This window comes from Poeciliopsis prolifica, unplaced genomic scaffold (genome assembly GCF_027474105.1).
Source record: "Poeciliopsis prolifica strain line A6 unplaced genomic scaffold, Auburn_PproV2 SCAFFOLD049, whole genome shotgun sequence".
In the NCBI taxonomy this organism is placed as follows: Eukaryota; Metazoa; Chordata; class Actinopteri; order Cyprinodontiformes; family Poeciliidae; genus Poeciliopsis; species Poeciliopsis prolifica.
In genome coordinates, this window is record NW_026562424.1 from 847,365 (window position 1) to 867,507 (window position 20,143).

A 20,143-nucleotide genomic window follows, 5' to 3' on the forward strand; every position below is an offset into this window, starting at 1 on the left:
ATAAAAAGATTGAACCCAGACCGCCACTGTCATACCTAGAAAATATTGTGCTAGAAAATCTAGAGAAGAGAGGTCATATTTATTTTATTTAGCTTTACTAAGGCATGATAAGGAATCCACTGCAGATAAACTGGATGCATGGAGAGTTGACATTCGAGAAGAGATACCAGTAGCGGACTGGAACACTGCATGAGTAAAGGCCCAAAAACAGTCAATCAATACAAGAATGAAACTCCTTCAATACAAGTGGTTGATGAGAATTTACATAACTCCATTTAAACCAGACATGTCCAAAGTCCGGCCCGGGGGCCAAATGTGGCCCGTGGTCAATTTTCATCCGGCCCGCAGCCTCCGACATAGAATCAATAACGCCTGGCCCGCGTGTAATACATTGGGCAGCAGCGCTGTGTTCTAAGTGCTGACATCTAGAGGCTCAAATAGGAACAGCAAATTAGTATGTGAGGCCCCCCAATTTTCTAAAATGGCGGCAATTAGCAAAAGGAGGAAAGTTGACTGCGAGGGCCGACGGTTCAAGGATGGGTGGAAATTGGACTATTTCTTCATTGAAATACGTAACAACTGAGTTTGCCTCATTTGTAAAGAGACAGTGGCTGTTTTTAAAGAGTTCAATGTGAAGCGACATTATCAAACTAAACATGCTGAGGCACATGACAAGATCACAGGTAATGAACGCAGCGAGAAACTGAAACACCTTGAAGCTAGCTTGATCTCACAGCAGCAATATTTTACAAAAGCTGGAGAGTCAAACGAGAATGCTACAAAGGCTAGTTACGAGGTAGCAGCGCTGATCGCAAAGCATTGCAAACCTTTCACCGTTTCACTAGTGCGCACATCATCACCGCGCGTCCTGTCCCCGCGCCGCCAAGCCAGAGAGAGGTGTGCTAATCAACATTTATAGTTACTGTCATATTTTAAATGAGCCCTGCACTTGTTGATATGACAATTTCTCTGTTATTGTGTTTAAAAATTCTGTAAATATTAAAGTCCCATTTTGAGATTTTTTTTATGTTTCAAATGTAATTTGTACCCAAGAGTACAATTACTTTCTTCAACTGTTACAAAAAAGTTAGAGTTAAAAAAGTGAAGTTAAATGAATATTTAATTTCAATTTTCAATGTCAATTGAATTTTGATATGTATGTTTCAAATGAACCAAAACATATGCTTAAAATAAAAAAGCAAATGTGAAACACACAACAGCTCGCTGAAATGTATTTAAATTAATTGCTGTTATATGTAAAGAACGTCCGCCAAGGTTGGCCCCCCTATATTTTTAACACACCAAATCTGGCCCCCTTTGCAAAAAGTTTGGACACCCCTGAGTTAAACTGAACCGCTGGGCACCTAACATCCCAGATATCTGCTGTAAATGTTTGGTTGGAAAGGTTCTCTCTTTCACTGCGTATGGGAGTGTCCAAAGTTACAGCAATATTGGAACTTGGTTATGCAAACTCTGTCAGAAATCGTTGGAATGAATGTACCTGCTGAGGCCAAAATGTGTGTTTTGGGTATTTATCCGGAGAATTGTGTTTTTAATTCCAGACAGTTAAAATTGACTGACTTTGGACTCCTGCAGGCCAGGAGATTAATATCTCTATAATGGAAAAAAATGGACATGCCTTCAATTCACATGTGGGTGAAGGAGATGACATCGTGTGGCTCTGGAGAGACTCACTTACATTATCAGAGGAAAAGGAGAGAAATCTGAAGAAACATGGTCACCATTGACCGAGTTTCTGATGAAGGACATTAAGAGAACTGTGCAGAGATTGCTGAGTTTTTTTGTTGTTGTTTGTTTTGTTTTATTTTTATCATTGGTTATTATTGTTAATTTGTGTTTGTTTGCTTTGGGGACTAAATTACTTAAAGAGAATCTGTATTGAGTGATTCACTGTCACTTGTTTTTTGTTCTTTTTTTTTGTCTTATTTTTGTATGTTATAAAAATTCAATAAAAAAAAAATATGAAAGAAATGACGCTCTGCCAGAATGATGAAATATTTAATGTGTCACCTGGCTGCTGATTTCTGTGAAACTGTTCAAATGTTCTGCTGTCTCTTCCTGAGCCTCAGTCCTGACATGTTTCCTGTACGGCTGAAGCTGTTTTTGTTTCTCTCATCGGTTCTTCTGGTTCTGCAGTTCCTCAGAGTCCGTTAACTTAAAATCCGTATTAGTTGATCTTAATAAATGATCACAATTAATGGTTTCAAGCTTCACTTCCTGCTCAGTAAATCCTGCTTTCATTTCTGCCTTTGGTTTGAAACATCCTGGTTCCTCAGAGCGTGATGTCACTGGGAACAGCTGACTGGATCCGTCCAGAACCTGGATCCGTCCAGAACCTGGATCCGTCCAGAACCACGGACAGAACCTGGAGCTGTCCAGAACCTGGATCCGTCCAGACGTTTCCCGCCAGCATAGTCACAAAAACATTTTTCACTGAAACATTCAAAACCAGGTTATCTTCTTGGTCGAGTATTTGAAGGAAAAGTTGAAATCTTAAAACTGCAGTGTTCATCTTTATTCAGCTCCTGACAGTCCGGTCGAGCCGGTTCTACTGGAACCAGAACTTCTGCTCCACCTCCAGCTGCTGTGGTTCTGACCCAAACCAGCCTGTTCCCCTCCTGGCCTGTGGGGGCGCTGCACCAACAACCACTGCAGGAAACGACACTAAAACCTCTGAAGACACTGAGAGCAACTTCCTGTTTCACCAGATGAAACAAGATGGAGGCGTCAGAGTTTAGTGATTTCTCTTTAGTGTTTGGCTGAAGACCAGGAGCCATTTCTGCTGCTAATGCTAGGCTAGCATGTTAGCTTTGGTTGTATTTACCCAGAATGCCCTGCGCTGCATTCGCACCTCACCAATGAAACCAGCCTTTACAGAAAAGTGGACTGGATTGGGGTTGAAGCGGATTGGATGTTTGTTTGCTCAGCGGTTCTGATCTTTTTCCTTGTTTTCACTTCTTGTGGATCAACACGAGGCGTTCACGAACCTCTGGATTTTTCTGTTACTTTGTTGGGAAAGTCAGTTTAATTGGATGAGGAGCATCCAGAGCTGCCACAGAGTCTCAGGTCTGGATTTTGACAGGCCAGTGGTTCCCAAAGTGTGGGGTGCGCCCCCTGGGGGTCGCAGGAAGCAATGAAGAAAACAAAACAAAAGACAGTTACACAAAAGTGTTTCACTGTAAAGACGGTTTGTAGTTTGTTTTGTTTCAACCTTAAGTGTGAAATAAACTTCAGTGGAGTTTGAAAACAAAATATGTATAAAGATTAATGTCTGGTTGAATGATGCGCCCAGCTGATGTTTTTTTTATTTTGGGGTTTTATTGTTTTATTGTGATCCATCAGGGCAGAAAATCTCTGGGAACCAGATGTTCTAACACACAAATCTGCTTTCATCTAAACCATGCCATAATATCTCAAATACAACAAACTGTAATACATTTTACACAACTGTAAATCAGAATAAAAATTAAACAAGTCAGAATCTGAAAAGTGTGGCATGCACCATCAGAACAGTGTTGTTGCCATGACAGCTGCAGAACTTTTGATCTACTGTTTATCTCATCTTTTCACACAAAATATAAGTCAATATAAAATTCATAAAGAAGAAGAAAAAATAAACGGACCGTTAAAAAGTAAAACAGCTTCCCACAGCATGATGCTGCCAGCGCCATGTTTTAAAAGTCCAGCAAACTTCAGTCCTTAAGCAGCTTTGTTTTTCTAAGTGGACTGTTATGATTTGATAAAATAGGTGTGAATAGTTTTCAGTTTTGATTTCTTCTGTTAAACAGTCCGAAAATGGAGGTAAAATGTCCTGATCTGTTCCGGCTTTTAAATAATTTAAATGTCTTTTGATGAAGAAAAATCATTCTGCTAAACTTTAGGAAAAAACTAGAAAATTCCTGAAGAAATTTAACCGGGGCCTGCCAAAGTGTGCTTGTCGGTTTGGACCCAGCGTTCTGATGCTAAACATTAGCATCCATGCTAAAGAAAGCTGCAATGTCATCAATAGCATGTGGAGAGTCACAAGCATGAATTATTGAACATGGGTAATAAGTAAAGGAAATGGCTAATACCTAATTTAAGGTAAAAGGCTAATGCTAATGCTAATGCTCTGCCTTGCTGTGCAAGGCAGAGCCCTAACCTGAGAGAAAAAGATCATGCAGGATAATCTTATTGCACTGCCTATGGCAGTGCACTAGTGGGGAACAGTGAAATGCTAATGTTTGTGCTAATGCTAATGCACTGTCTTGCTGCGCAAGAAAGAGCCCTACCTTGAGACGAAAAGATAAAGCAAGCTAATATCATTGCAGCGCCTGCGGCACTGTATTAGCCACAGACGAATCTTAAGACTTTTATTTTGAAATTTTCATTGAGCTTCGTTTTAAATGGCCAATCTAATCCCATGTGTAACAGTGATTCGGTAAAATCAGACATAAAATGGTCAAAAGAGCACTTAATTGATGGAAAAATTGTCAAGGCTTTTATTTTGAAAAATTTTTAAAGCTTAATTTAAAATTGCCACACTAATCCCATGTGTAACAATGGTTGGTTAAAAAGAGTTATAAAATGCCCAAAACATAGGCAGTTCTAAAGGCCAACACCTTCCTCAGAGCTCTGCCACAGTAAAAACTACAGTGATGCGTATTTGTAGTTCTAATTTATAATTCTAAAGGCCAGCTCCTTCCTCAGAGCTCTGCCACAGTAAAAACTACAGTGATGCGTTTTTGTAGTTCTAATTTATAATTCTAAAGGCCAGCTCCTTCCTCAGAGCTCTGCCACAGTAAAAAACTACAGTGATGCGTTTTTGTAGTTCTAATTTATAATTCTAAAGGCCAGCTCCTTCCTCAGAGCTCTGCCATAGTAAAAACTACAGTGATGCGTTTTTGTAGTTCTAATTTATAATTCTAAAGGCCAGCTCCTTCCTCAGAGCTCTGCCACAGTAAAAACTACAGTGATGCGTTTTTGTAGTTCTAATTTATAATTCTAAAGGCCAGCTCTTTCCTCAGAGCTCTGCCACAGTAAAAACTACAGTGATGCGTTTTTGTAGTCCTAATTAGCTGCTGGGCCCTGCTGTGCTTCGTTGCTATGGTAATGAATCCTCTGCAACTGTCATGTGTGTGAGACAGAAAGAATTCTATCTTTGTGAGACACCCAGTCAGTTTTCACTGAAAAAAGCGGTCCGAACAACTCCTTCCCGTTCGGAAACCGTGATACGTATCGGAAAACCGTTTGAAGCGTATGAGAGGGCTATCTTTCGTCTCCGATAGTCCCGCGATTCATATCTGTACATCACTCACAGTAATAACAGCGACGAGATAAAAATGGTGTGTGCTGAGGTCTGACATTTTTCAGAAATACATGGAAGTGATCCTGGCTGAGCGAGTCGAAATCCTGTCGCATCACTTTGCTCTGAAGCCCCTAGACAGAAAACCGTAAGCCCTAGAAAAATTTTGAAAACATTTTACCGGAGCAGGCATGCGTATCTATTTTATGACCAAGTTTCGTACCGATAGGGCGATATTTGTGGGCGTGACGGCGATTTCAAAATTTATTTGGGGTCAGAATCGCAGTGCTTCCCACACTCTAACGAAACGTTGATTACACTAGTTTGGGCAGTTTCTAACTGACAAGAATTTTTTTGATGGTTTTTCGCTTTTTACTTTTTTATCGTAACTCCGAATCCCACCAAAAGTAATAGCACCCCTCCCGGCGCCGAGCCGCACGATTTGATACCACTTTTGTGGGTGGGCTCGCAGCGGTACGAGCCGCATTAACGGTCACGGATGAAGTTATAATAATAGAGAGACATTCTATTAGGTGAAGATTAATAGGTGCCTGCCATGCAATGCATGGAGGCAGTGACTGACTAAGCAAGTCAGTCACTGCCTCCATGCATTGCTAGGCAGGCCCCAACTAGATCAAAATATAAGACGAAATTGATTTCGGTATCAAATGGATTTTGTGAACATTATCTGTGATTTTGAACCGTTTTCTCAACATCAGATTCGGGTTGGTTCCGGAAGTTCCTGCAGGTTTTTCCGGAACATTTGAGTTTCTGTAAAACGTCCAGAGCAGCCGAACCGACTGGATCCTGATGAGCATCTCCAGGCTTTTCTGATAATATTTCACTACGATGCTTTTCCTCCCGCTCTCTCTCTCCGGTTTCCTCCTCCTCCCGTTGCGCACCAGGCTCTCCCTCCCTCCCTCCCTCGCTCCTCCATTCGCTCACTGCGCTCTGCTCTCATCCTGGCCGTAGCTTGTGTCTCTGCCTACTCCGTGCGTAAGAGCGCACAGATGGGAATGTGAACGGATGCTCTCCTGAAAACGCGCAATCGGAGCTGCTGAGGGCGGCAGTGGACGGACGTACACGGAGCAACTTCCCCAAAGTCCACTTCATCCCGTGGAGATTTCATTTCTGCTCTCCATCTGCGCTCCCGTTTCTCTCCTGTTTGGATGAGGATCTGCTGATAAAATGTCGGAAGGCGGCGCGGCGCTGCCGGACTCCTCCGCCCGCCAGCATCGTGCGCCTTCCCGCGTCGCTCCAGGTTTGCTCGTTTCTGCGTGAAGTCGAAGGCGGGAAGCCAGCGCGATGGGGGGCAGATTCTTCCTGCTCGCCTTCTTGTTGCTCAAACTCACGGCTCTGGTGTGCAAGGCGGACGGGGAGCCGGGGCTGCTCGGCGGGTTCGTCATGATCGCCACGTCCAACGGGTCCCGGGAGGAGGACGGCGCGCCGGAGGAGACGCCGCACACCGAGGAGCAGTGCCGGGGTTACTACGACGTGATGGGCCAGTGGGACCCGCCATTCGTCTGCAAGACGGGAGACTATCTGTACTGCTGCGGCACCTGTGGCTTCCGCTTCTGCTGCTCCCTGAAAAACTCGCGGCTGGACCAGAGCACCTGCAAGAACTACGACACGCCGGTGTGGATGAAGACCGGCCAGACGCCCTACAAGAAGATGAACAAAATGCACGACAGCACCAAAGACAAGACCAACCTGATCGTCTACATCATCTGCGGCGTGGTGGCCATCATGGCTCTGGTCGGCATCTTCACCAAGCTGGGGCTGGAGAAGGCGCACCGGCCGCAGAGGGAGAACATGTCCAGGTGAGACCCGCTGCGCGCTCCGCTGCCGGCCCAAATGGACCGGAACATCCCGGTGCTGAAGCTGAGATTCAGCCCGGGCCGATCAGACACGTTTTCTATAAGTGTTGTTTCTTCATCCATGATTGGACTAGACCAGTCTCACTCTTCATTCAGGTTGATTCAGTTTCTGTGCAGAAACACATCAGATATAAACCAAAAGGAAGTTCACGAGTGACAGTATTTTAACTTCCTGTTTATGTATGAATAATGTCCGTTTAGTTCAAGCTGAGAAACTTTAAATCCAAAAATCTATTAATATTTAGTGGGGAAATTATTTTAATCTCTGACAGAATAATGAGTTTAACTGACTGGTTTTCAGTTGAAATGCATTTTCACTTTTCTACAAGAAAAAACGAATTAATTTATTTGGTTTTTGTTTTAAAGAGGTGGCTGAGCCAGTCACAATAATCAACAAATCAATCAAAGCCATGATGAATCTTGATTTATGGTCTTTTATGGATGGTAAAAGTTTCAGTCTGGAGTTTTGGTCTTAACCAGCAGAGAGACTTTATGATTCATTACATTTGTTGTTTCATTTCAAATGTTTGTTAGAATTGAAAGTTTATTGATCTTTGAGAATCTGTTATGTTACTGGAAAACAATGGTTTATTGCGATAACCTCTGGGATGATTGATCAGAGGTTGAGATGCAGGTTGGTTGGTTTTTCTCGGCCAGCAGAACGTTCCGTGTCTTTGGGGAAATGTCTGAATAAAGTTGCAGTAAGTCCCTCCATGTTGCTGAATCTTGTGCAGAGTAAAGTGTAGTAGTACAGGAGTCTGGCGGTGGCGTTTTGCTCCGCTGAGTTCTCGCCAATCAGTTGCAGCAGCAGCTCAGGTGAGGATGTGCAGAAACGCTGTGAGGATCATGTTTCACTTTTCCACTTTGCTGCACCGCACACTTTGGTGAAAAGAAACATCCAGAGTGAATAATTGCATTAGCTATGTTATGCACACTCACACTCTCTCTTTCTCTCTGTGTGTGTGCGCATGTGTGTGTGTGTGTGTGTATGTGTGTGTGTATGTGTGTGTGCGTGTGTGTGTGCGTGTGTGGGGCCCGCAGGGCCGTAGCCAGTGTGCTGCAGGGCCGGGGCCCAGGTGAGCCGTTCCGGGGGGAGGAGGCCCTCGGGATTCACTCCCAGCACTTCGTCTCCAGACCGCCAGCCCTCCGTGAGTTTCCATTCAGCAACTCTGCGTGTGTGTGTGTGTCTGTGTGTGTGTGTTTGTGTGGCGGTGATGAGGCGCTGCTCTGGTTGTGTGTTGGTTATTCTGGGTGTTTTAATGGGCTGACGTAAAGGATCCGGTTTGCGTCCCGTGGGCCATTTCAGCTTCTCTCCTCTTTGTGTTTTTAGCAGCGAAGATCAAACAGAAACAGAAACATGCTGAGAGAAGCAAACCGAAAACGCCTCAAAGCTCCACACCAGCAGAGCCCCCAGTGGGTCCGTTGGGTCGGATCCGGCATGTTTAGTCTCTCCCTGGTTTAACACACCTGGATCCAGTGACGGCTCGTTAGAGGCCGAAGGAGAACCTGGACCTGCTGAACGGTTGTTACTAAAACCAGAGAGAATAAAACACGCCGACCGCAACCAGACCACCAGAATCTGGTTCCTCTTGGCTTTTAGGGTTCAGCTTCATGAATCTGATCAGATTAATGATTTCTGGACATTTTGAGCTTCAGATCATCAAACACTGTTTAATCTCACAAAGATAAAAAGAAAGAAGTGAAAAGAAGAAACCAGTGCTGTGTGTTTTAGTGGAGCTGGTTTGTAGTGTTATTGGTGTGTGGTGTGTGTGTGTGTGTGTGTGTGTGTGTGTGTGTGTGTGTGTGTGTGTGTGTGTACTGAAGGAGCGATCAGATCTCCAGCAGAAGTGATGGAAGGGGTTAAAGTGATAAACAGGAAGTGAATATCCTGACATCGTTTACGTTGCCTCTGGTAGAAACGACCTTACAGGAAACATTTAGTCCAAGTTTTATCGTCTCAGCCTGACAGAGAAATCCAACCTTTAATTTATTCAATGAGAAAAAATATCACTAACTTTTGTGACATTAATCCACAACAATTGTAAGAAAAATAAAAAATATTTGTGTCAAACTCTGAGTTTCCTGGTTGCAGGATTAAGATTTATAATAAATGTTGTCAGATTAAAGATCTGAGTGAGATTTAGTTCCTGTAGTAAAATGTTTCTGCTCGTTGCTGATTCGCCAATACTTTAGGAGATGAAGATCAGCTCAATCCAGGAATATTTATTTATCTCAAACAGAAAATAAAGTCAGATCCTCCAACAGTCGATGGTGACACTCCAGTAGCAGTCAGTGCTGCACCCAATCCGAAGAGGCCAGAGCTCATCCAGACCAACGGCGACGTGAAACCGGAGCCTGAATAAAAGCCGACAACCCGGCGTCTCTTTCACATCCGGCATTAAAGCGGACAGAGACGTTGAGACACATCTCCCTGGCAACGTCCAGCCACCGGCGGCCATGGTTGTGGGAGGAGCGGCTTTGTGGTCGTGTTTCTGTGTCAAACTGGTTTCAAAGCTTCTTCTGTCTGACTGAGGCGGCAGGAAACGAACTGAGGAAGCATCACAGGCTCATATTCTCCTCATAATGAAACCAATAAGCTCAAATCTGTGAAGTGCTGCTGAGAAAACGTCTTCCAGCTCAGTAATGTCCTGTAATTGTCACTTAAGGCGTCGCATTAAGAGGTGGGCAACGCTAAACACACACACTCAGTACACACCTGGCAGGAGTAATTACTTCTACAATCTGTTCACATCCACAGCAAAAACACTTAAAGCTGCTGGAACTTTTAGAAAACACATCATATTTATTAAAACTGTCAGCACTTGTGACAACATGAGACTGATAATCTGTGAAAAGATTCAAGATCCTCTGATTTGTCCCAGGCTGACTAGAAACAGCCAATCAGAGCCGGGAGGCGGGGCTTAGTGAAGGGTCGTCCGGCCGCTGCTCACCCTGTCCCACTGGACTCGGCCCACCGAGTGAAACAACAACTCAGAGAGATGCTGACTGACAGCAGGCTGGAGTGAAAGTTATATGCAGATCAAGAGAAATATTACAGTCAGCAGATTCACAGTTGTTACCTCCGCATGGCAGCAATATTTGGCATGTCTATATTTTGTTCAGAGCAGTTTCTCCTAATGCGGCTCTGTAAACCTCCTCAACGAACCGAGCCGAGCGCAGAACTCGGAGAGTCTCTGATTCTGTTAAAGCGCCGCCTGGCAGCCATTCGGTTCCGACCCGCAGCGAAGACGACCGGCTGGGAGCCGAGGATCGAACGGAGCGCTCCGGATGCACCGCAGGAAAGACACGGTTTAGAAACGAGGAGGAAAGGGTTTCACCTTCTTCTCTGAAAGGACAACAAGATTTGCTTCCTGGATTCTTTTTACGGAGTTTTCCGGTAGACCTGGTTCTATTGGGTCCAATACAACAACATCCAACCAAACGCTTAGAGTAGGGGGTCAAACTGCTGTCCTGCAATCTTTAGATGAGCCTCAGCTGCACCACCTGAACAGAATAACGAGCTCATTAAGGTTCTGGAGAACCGATCCAGACTGGAGGAGGTGATGAAGCCGTTTCATTCCAGTGTTTTGTACCTGTGGCTCATCTAAAACCTGCAGGACGGCCAGCAGCTCTAAGGACTGGAGTTTGACCCCCCTGGTTTAGAGCAACCTGTTCCCCTCCTGGCCTGTGGGAGCGCTGCAGCAAGAACCACTGCAGGAAACGACACTAAAACCTCTGAAGACACTGAGAGCAACTTCCTGCTTCACCAGATGAAACAAGATGGAGGCGTCAGAGTTTAGTGCTGGAGGATTTCTCTTTAGTCTTTGGCTGAAGACCAGGAGCCATTTCTGCTGCTAGCGCTAGGCTAGCATGTTAGCTTTGGTTATATTTACCCAGAATGCCCTGCACTGTAGTCCTGCGTTTGGAGCGCTCTCTGGTCCGCTTGGTGTTCACATTCAAACCAAACCAGAGTTCACTGGTGATATGTGAAAACATGGTTCTGATGGTACTGAATAAAAAAGCAAGCCACACTTTTCAGTTTCTGATCTGTGAAAAAGTTTCAGTTTTATCAGAATTCAGAGTGAAACCTGAAACTTTTACTGGTCAACAAAACATCAGTTTGAGGCGTTTTATGCGAACACGGAGATGTTTCCAGTTTCCAGCTGTGATCACAGGAAGCCCCGCCCCCAGGAATATTAATCACTGGGTTTCCAGCAGGAAGTCGCGTCCCGCTGCTGACAGCTCATTATGTCGGTGTCTGGGCGCCGAAATGCCGGAGCAAATATTACAGCCATCCATCTTGGGTTGTGGTTTCTCCCGGCGGGCCGGCCTTTGGATGCGCCGCTGCTCATCACTGCCGCTTTCTAATTAACTGCAACACTAACTTCTCCAAATCATAGATTCAGACTAATGAGCCAAGCCTCTCTGCAAATATTGGCGCATTTTCTGCTGCTTGAGTTCGATCTAAAGTTTTAATTAATAATTCTGACGATTATCAGCGTTCCTGCTGCTTCCTGAAGGTTTGTGTCGGTTACAGCGGAGCAGCAAACATCTGTGTTGGTCAGATCGATCCCGGGTTTAAAACCCGCAGCAGTCAGAGCACTCAGCCCCCGACAGAAACATGTTAACGCGCTGCAATATGCAGCGTTTCTGACACATCCTCATTTTATTCTTAAAACAGCAAAGTGAACATCTGACTGACTGCTAAACAAATAAACTGGGGTTAAAATTCAACGATTAGAACAACTTAATATACGACCTGTAATCACATCTCATAAAAACTAGATTGAAAATTCAGATTCCAGTTTTAATGGTCTAAAACAGCAAAAGTAAAAAATCTGTTTGTTATGAATCTTGATCAATTTTTCTTATGAAGTCTTTGTTATTGTGTGAGATTCGGTCAATAAGTGGACAGTGAGAGCAGATCGCTCGTTGACCCGGGATTAGAATAACGTTAGTTTCATATTTAGCTCTGAATTAGCTAAAAATGGAGCTTAAATATTGTTAAAATATTAAATATTAAAATATTGCGCTAGGATAACATGTAGCTAGCTCTGATCTAAATATTTAGCTGATACGTGCTTGTCAATAAGAGGAAGTGGACTATCAAAATAAAAGCTCAGCTTGTTTTAATGTTGGACCAGAAAGAGGAAATTAAATGATGATGAAGATGATGAAGAGGAGACAAGAAGCCATTTATAAGACCCAGCTTTTATTTTGGTGGTACGGCAGGTGAATTAGCATATTGCTGCAGAAAAAGCTGCTGTTGGTGTTTGGTGTCTCGTTTCCATGGTGACAGTAATTAGAGGGCGCTGTGTGTGCAGAGTGTTTTTAAAATGGAGGATGGTTTCCTCTCCATTGTCTCAGCTGACAGTGGCTCTGTTCCAGGGCCAAGCGGCCCGCGGCGGCCCGGGGGCGGCCTGCGGCGCCGCGGCTTGGCGGCTGACGCCAGCAGCCTGAAACCGGGCAGAATCCTCCTGCTCCCTGCTTACAGCTTTTACAAACATAAACACCAACAGTTGCTCCCCCCGGGGCAGAGTGAGCCCCACCTGTTTCTCTCTCCTCTGCCTCAGGCCTCAGTATGGCCTGGCTCTCTCTCTCTCCCTCCCTCGCTCGCCCGTGCATATGGACACACAGAGAAGAAGCAGCTCCTGCCGGGTGCTGGCCCAGGAAGGAGGACATGTGGCTGGATCGCCCAAAACCGGACTGGAGCCGATCGCTGAGAACCGGACTGGAGCGGATTGCAGAGAACCGGACTGGAGCCGATCTCCAAGAACCGGACTGGAGCCGATCGCAGAGAACCGGACTGGAGCCGATCGCAGAGAACCGGACTGGAGCCCATTTCCAAGGTAGAGAGGAAAAATCTGTTTAATACTCAGAGATGAGGAAACTGCAGAGCACCAATTATTAAATATTCACGTCCCTGATGCCTTTTGGGAAGTTCAGGTAGGAATCTCGTTCAGCTGGAGTGTTTCAGATGAAGTCCTGGTTAAATCCGGTCCGGTTCTCGTCTGGATTAGCATCTCAGAGTGATTACATGAAAACAGCAGCGCTTTCATCCTGCTGCCTTTTATCTGCGCCTGGATATTTTTGGATCTTATTGGATTTCATCTTGCAGTACCTGAGTCATTTGGTCGGGCTGCATGTTGGGATCGATTTTAATCCTCAGCGTCCGTTTTCTGCCTCCGTCCTGTTCCTCTCTTCCTGTAGCGACTCACATCCACAGCTGCAGCTGGAAACCTTGTAGCCGCTGTTCCATTAGCTTTATGTTAGTTAGCTCTATGCTAATTATGTTTATGCTAATTAGCTCTATGTATGAAGTAACAGCCCAGCCTGTCTATCAGCTGGTTCTGCTCCAGCCCCTTGGTACCGGTCCAGTCAGACAGAAACAGCATTCACACGTTTTCTCTGGCGGTTCGTTTATTTTCATACAAACTTCCAGAACTGAACCAGAACACATCAACACTCCGACTGTTTATTGGTCAGAGAATTTCTTGGTTTTAATATCATAATTTATTACTATTTCTTGATATCAGGGAACTTTTTTTCTCATAAATATGTTAAATTAATCTTAGACAGTTTGTTTACAGCGGTGCATTAGCGCCACTGCAGGTAGAAACCAAAAGAAGAACTTTATCCCAAAAGTTTTGAAAATGCAGAACGTTTCAAATTAATCTCAGAAACTTTCTTTAAAAAGAAAAAAATACTTCAACATGTCTGAATTTGAAAATTTGGACAATTTTTACTTTTTTTCGACTGTTTTTACATTGTCACCGATCAGAGGAACAGATGAGTTCTGATCCAATCGGCCGGCTTCACTCCGGTGTTTCTGCTCCGGTAGAGACGATGTTTCCCATTTTTACTACTTTTCCTCTTCGTTGTGAAAATAAAGGCCTGTTTGTTCCTGCAGCGTTGCAGAGTCTCTAACCTGGCTCTCAGCTCCTAATGAAGGGTTTTACCTTCTGATTTGTCTTGCGAGTTGCTTTGATTATACACCTGATTAGGTGGATGTGATCAGTCCTGCGCTGTGGATCTGAAGTGTTTCTCTGCTACACAAAGACTCCTGTGATCACCGGCAGCTCGGCGCTGACGTCGGAGCCTTCGGCTTTTCTTCGCTTCCAGTCAGACTGATTAGTTTTCCAAACGAGAGCCGGTTCCGAATGCAAACGATGCCCTGAGAACCAACACCAGAACTTTTCCTCGCTAGCAGGAGAAGAAAAGGCTCCTGGTGAAAAACTCTGGCCTCAATTTGGATCAGAAAAATAAAAATACCAAAAATTAAAGGGCCAGTGTCGTTCAAATTCCACCATGTTGTAAAAAAAAAAAAAAAAACACGCAGTTTTGCTTTGCTTTGAGTGTTAAATGTTGATCAGGATTTTATTGCGCTGTGAGAATGTATTCCTGCATTATTATGTCATTATTATGTTATATTACTAGAAATCGGTCTCAAAACAATGATATTACTGTTTATCGGAATAACTTCTTGGATGATTTATCATCCACAAACATTTGTTATTGAAACAGATCAAGAAAAAAAGTTGATTTATTGTTCTAGAAAATGGCCTGGAAAACAGAGCATTGTCCCTTTAGAACAAACTCACCATTTCCTGTCCTGGCAGATGAGAGCCTGTTGTTCAGCGCTCTGGGTCGCATCATGGCAGCATGGGGCGTCCATATCGGGGTTTCCATATGACCCACTTCTGCCCTCCGCTCTGTGCTCCGTCACCAGGCAGATGGAGGATCTTGCTCTGCGCTCGCCGGCTCCTCTTGCTCCCCCCGTTGCCAAACACGCAGCGCTGCAGAGGGGAGACGGAGCGCTTCGCTGGAACGTTCTCCTGTTTGGGTCACTGGGAAATCAGAGGAGAGCAGAGGTGTTAATGTGAGGAGAAGGTCGGCTTTGTCACAGCGTGCAGCATCACAAACGGTGCGGACGCTGCATGGTCGTTTCCTGCTCTGAATATTTCTTATAAAAGCAGCTCCAGAGCCAACGAACGCAGATTCTTCTCTAACCTACTTCCTCTCACTTCCATCTCAAAGCGCTCTGGGTTTCATGAACGCCTCAGTCAATAACATCCCGGTTTATTTTAGAGTTTCTAATAATAAAGGTCCTGCAGTGGTGAGAGGTTCAGTTTCTGACCGTCAGGAGAAATATTCTTGTTTTTATTTCTTATGTAACCTTTTTTAAAGTTTAACAATATTCCCTCCATGAACAAGATGAGATTTTAAATTCAGCAAATCAATTAACTTTTTGTTGTCAGAAACAGTTATGAAATATTTCTATATAATCAATAAAAATGTGATCTTTATTGGCTAAGTGTGTAAAATGATAAAAATCTAATCCATACTGGCAACTGAATTGAATAATAAAACATTAAATCATCTGTTGTTTCAGTGAAATGGTATGATGTTTCAGCTGGACTGAATTATGACTACAGTCCTGCTGACCTTTAACCCCTGCGCTTTAATGTAGATCTGATGACGCATCCTGCAGCTTTTACTCACAATCTGTGTTGTTAAAACTATTCAGCCCTTCTAACCAACACTGTGTTTGTTTTAAACATAGCAGTGTTTAAAACAAATATCATTTGGAGATAGCTTATTATGGGATGGTTTCTAAACAGTTACAGTTAAAAATTAACAATAATTTGGGTCATTTAGCCTGTAGAAAGAAGGCTAAATAAATAGCCTGCATTTATTTCCTAACTGTTTTAGGAAATAAATAAAAATGCATCCAAACTATTTGGATTATTTCTGAGTTATTATCGCGGGTAATAAATTATCTGACAGTTTTGTCTCTGACTGTCTGAATCACCACCATAATAACTCAGAAATAATCCAAATTAGGATGTATTTTTATTTCTTTCCTACTTGGAGAAAGTTTCTGTTTATATCGGGTTTTTGGTGCTTTTCTATCCCAAAAGAAAATATATAAAATGTCAGATATTTCACTAGGAGATATGAACATTCATGGAAAAACCTCACATAACGTTTTATTAAAGCAGAAAGTCCATCGGCTGCTGCAAGAAGGGCTGACAGGATTTAACTATGCCACATAACTGATCAGTAGATCATTGCAAGGGAACGCAAAAGGAAACGTGTTCCCCATGTAGGCTCCTAACTGAGCTAGCGCTAGCCTAACTAACCTAGCGCTAGCCTAACTAACCTAGCGCTAGCCTAACTAAGCTAACGCGCTTTTATTGCCCGGAAAAGCCTGAGAAACACGAAGAGTTTCCAAAACGCGACGTGTAGCAACAGAAAATGTGTTTCAACGCGTTTCTGTGTAAAAATCTCTCGGTTTTGTCTCTGGACAGAAAAAAAAAAGCAGAAATAAAGATATAACTCACCAGAGACATAGAGCGAAACTGGGACAACAGGAAGTGACGCAATGCGTCCAACCGGTTTGGGTGTGATGCGTTCAATGTCTCAGAATCACTTCGGACAGATTTTAGTCCAGATTTTCTGTCTGCTTTCTTCTGCTGCATAATTACGACGCATGTGTGACGTCACCGACATAAAAGTTGGACAGAATAAAAATGAAATGATATCCCAAAAGAAAATATGCTCTGAATATTTCTTATAAAAGAAAATCCTGAACAGCTGAACAGATGTTGCAGTGGCGGGATGCTGGCTCCTTGTTTCCACCGGTGGATGTGATGAAACATCATTTTCTGGTGAACTCTGACCTGGAAACAAACTGCAGCCTGATTCATTTTGGAGATGGAATAATAATAAAAAGCTCGTTTCGTCCTGATCGTATCTTCAGACACTCTGGAGGCACCAAGCAGCCGAGTTTTATTCTTATTCTGTTGAGAATAGTTTGGTTTTGTCCTAAAGGGCCTCAGTGCTTTAACAGTTCGGTGACCAAAGTTTGAGTTTTGATATTTGCAATCAGGGTAACGCTGTGAAAATAAAAAATAAATAACTTTCAATAATTAAGTCAAGATTTTTACTTTATCTTGCTAGTATTAAGTATTTATTCTCATTTTTATTTTTAGTTTTTCATAGTGAATTGTTTTTCCATCAGACCTGGTTATAATCCAACATTTCACATTGATGCTGCGCGTCTTTGTGCTGCTCCACACAGAAAACAGGGAAACTCATCAGGATGGTTTGACAGCAGGTCAGAAAGCTGAACGGGTCGACACACACCGCGCCTCCTGCAGGGAGCAGAGTGTGTTTGGTAGCATGTGCTGAAAGTCAGCCTGGCCTTTCACTCTCTGCTAACTGAAACCACTGCAGGAGAAAAGCAGACGCTCAGAGAAACAGGAGGAAAGTTTTACTCTGAAAATGGAGGAAATTATCGAAGCGACTCCTGGATGAATCAGCGACTTCCTGCAGGACAGAGACATGGCGGCAACACGGCGGCTCTGAGAAGTTTGAGTCTGGACGCTCAGCAGGTCATATCTGAGGATGATGAAGAAGATGATGAGGAGCGTTGTGTTGCCTTCGCTGAGAACCCAGAAAAACCATAAGCAGAAAAGTTATTATTTTATTCACTGATCAGATTATATAAAACAAACATTACATATTGATCTGCAGAATAAATAACCAGATAGGAGAACAAATAAAAGAAACAACAAAATAAGAAAGTACGCATAAAAATACATCAATGTGTAACCAAATGATGTCACAACAAAAACAGAGAAATAGTTATGAGGGTTAGAATATACTTTATTTCTTCTTTAGTCTTGGCAGTTATTGTCTGATTTGTATTATAATTTTCCTTTTCTCTAATATTAAACCAGGATCACTGATATTCTGGGAAGAAGTGGATGAATAAATAAAAGAATATGGCAGAACAAAGAATGAATTATAAAATAAAGGAAAATTAAAGAATCTGTCAGTGATTTTCTCAGGTTTTCACTCAATCATATCACTGTGAAGTCGCTTTAGCTGGAAATATAACCTTTAATCTGAATCTAACAGACTTTGTTCTGATTCTCCTGCTGCCAGTGGGTCGGAGGTCAGAGGTCAGAGGGGTTAACAGCTCATTAACCTGCCAGCACCCACCACATAAAGATGGCCTGCTGGGGGTCAGGAGGTCATAGCCATTAGACACCTTCAGTAATGGAAACCTTCCCTCCAGCACTGGAGGTCAGACGATCATTTTAATTAGTTTCTCTTCCACTTTGACGCCCAAAACGTCCCCATGACGGCGGTTCGGCAGGTTCCGGTTCAAACATTTTGAAATGTTTGAGGAAAAACTCCAGCTGTGACTGAGTCAAGTTTTTTCATCATTTTAATCGAGTTATTTATCAACAAAATAAGCAGCATTTTCAATTCAAAAAAACATTTTTCTGCTCTTGTTATTGAATGAATACAATCAGATCTGATTAGTTCCTCTTAGAGTTTCTCTCATCATTTATGAAACATTTTTAGGAATCTAGACTGTGAACATGTAGCAGCTAACATTAGCGTTAGCTGCTACATGTCAGCATTCAGATGCTAATTTAGGCTTGCAAAGCTTCTGACAGGTCAGCTGTTGTGAGCACAACTTGAACACAGCAGTAGGGTTTTCCAGCGTCCAATCAGATCGCTCAGAAAAGTCTTTGTCCTCCTTCGCTGCTGCTAGCAATGTAGCTTTAGCTTCGGATTTAGAGGCATACCACAAACACATGAACCCAACTCAGAAGTGGAGTCGGGTTGAAGCGGAGCGGAGTCGGGTTGAAGCAGAGCGGGAGTCGGGTTGAAGCAGAGCGGAGTCGGGTTGAAACGGACCGGAGTCGGGTTGAAACGGACCGGAGTCGGGTTGAAATGGACCGGAGTCGGGTTGAAGCGGACCGGAGTCGGGTTGAAGCGGACCGGAGTCGGGTTGAAACGGACCGGAGTCGGGTTGAAACGGACCGGAGTCGGGTTGAAGCGGACCGGAGTCGGGTTGAAGCGGACCGGAGTCGGGTTGAAACGGACCGGAGTCGGGTTGAAGCGGAGCTGAGTTGGGTTGAAGCGGAGCTGAGTCGGGTTGAAGCGGAGCTGAGTCGGGTTGAAATGGACCGGAGTCGGGTTGAAGCGGACCGGAGTCGGGTTGAAGCGGACCGCAGTTGGGTTGAAACGGAGCGGAGTTGGGTTGAAGCGGAGCGGAGTCGGGTTGAAGCGGAGCGGAGTCGGGTTGAAGCGGAGCGGAGTCGGGTTGAAGCGGAGCTGAGTCGGGTTGAAGCGGACTGGAGTCGGGTTGAAGCGGAGCTGAGTCGGGTTGAAGCGGACCGGAGTCGGGTTGAAGCGGACCGGAGTCGGGTTGAAGCGGAGCGGAGTCGGGTTGAAGCGGACCGGAGTCGGGTTGAAGCGGACTGGTCTGGTGTGAACTCAGACTGAGTTAATATCTATAAAGATCTTTTTCTCTGCAGGTTTTTTTCCATCTTGGTTCCAACTCAGTTTATTTAGGAAATTTGACGTCACACTTCTCAGATATTTATTGGTAAATATTCATCCTGGTGTGAAGGTTGTGTTTGTGGCTCCTTCAGACGGTTAGAGCTGCAGCTGCTGTAGCAGGGTTGTAATAAAGTGAAGCTCCTCGTGGGTCGCAGCTGATGGTTTAGTGAAGCAGCGTGGGCCGCGCTCCTACGCTGCTCTGAAACATCAGGAGATGATTCCTCCTTAAACAGCAACCGGAACGTTCAGCGGCCGCCGTTAACGACACACTGGATCGTAACACAACGTTTCTCCACTGAGGATCGCCATCCAGTGCAAGCTTACCTCTGGCTCAGCTCCCCGCCCCGCATCACCACCCTGCCACCGCCCCGCATCACCACCCTGCCACCGCCCCGCATCACCACCCTGCCACCGCCCCGCATCACCACCCTGCCACCGCCCCTGCAGCTTTGTCTCCTCCCAAACAGGAGCGCTACGCACTAATGAGTGCAGACAAAGCTGGCAGCATTTGGCAATGATGATGAGATGAAGGTTGTCTGGAAAACGTGCCAAGGATCTGCCTCGCTACGCTGGAGCCGAATTCACTGCTGACTCC

The 20,143-nt window shown here is 44.3% G+C and overlaps 2 protein-coding genes across 2 annotated transcripts in view; one reads left to right on the forward strand and one right to left on the reverse strand.

The window, feature by feature from the left end:
• cpped1 (calcineurin-like phosphoesterase domain containing 1) overlaps positions 1-16,572 on the reverse strand; it is a 45,536-nt gene extending 28,964 nt beyond the window's left edge. Inside the window, exons 1-2 of the mRNA XM_055057750.1 lie at positions 16,527-16,572; positions 14,784-15,029 (exon numbers count right to left, since the gene is read on the reverse strand). The gene's annotated coding sequence lies outside the window, so the exon portion shown is untranslated. The remainder of the gene's footprint in view (positions 1-14,783; positions 15,030-16,526) is intronic.
• The window catches only part of shisa9a (shisa family member 9a), a 36,101-nt gene continuing 22,224 nt past the window's right edge, over positions 6,267-20,143 (forward strand). The window contains exons 1-2 of the mRNA XM_055057749.1: positions 6,267-7,125; positions 8,224-8,330. Of these exons, the coding sequence (XP_054913724.1) occupies positions 6,611-7,125; positions 8,224-8,330 (622 nt within the window). The 5' untranslated portion in view covers positions 6,267-6,610. The remainder of the gene's footprint in view (positions 7,126-8,223; positions 8,331-20,143) is intronic.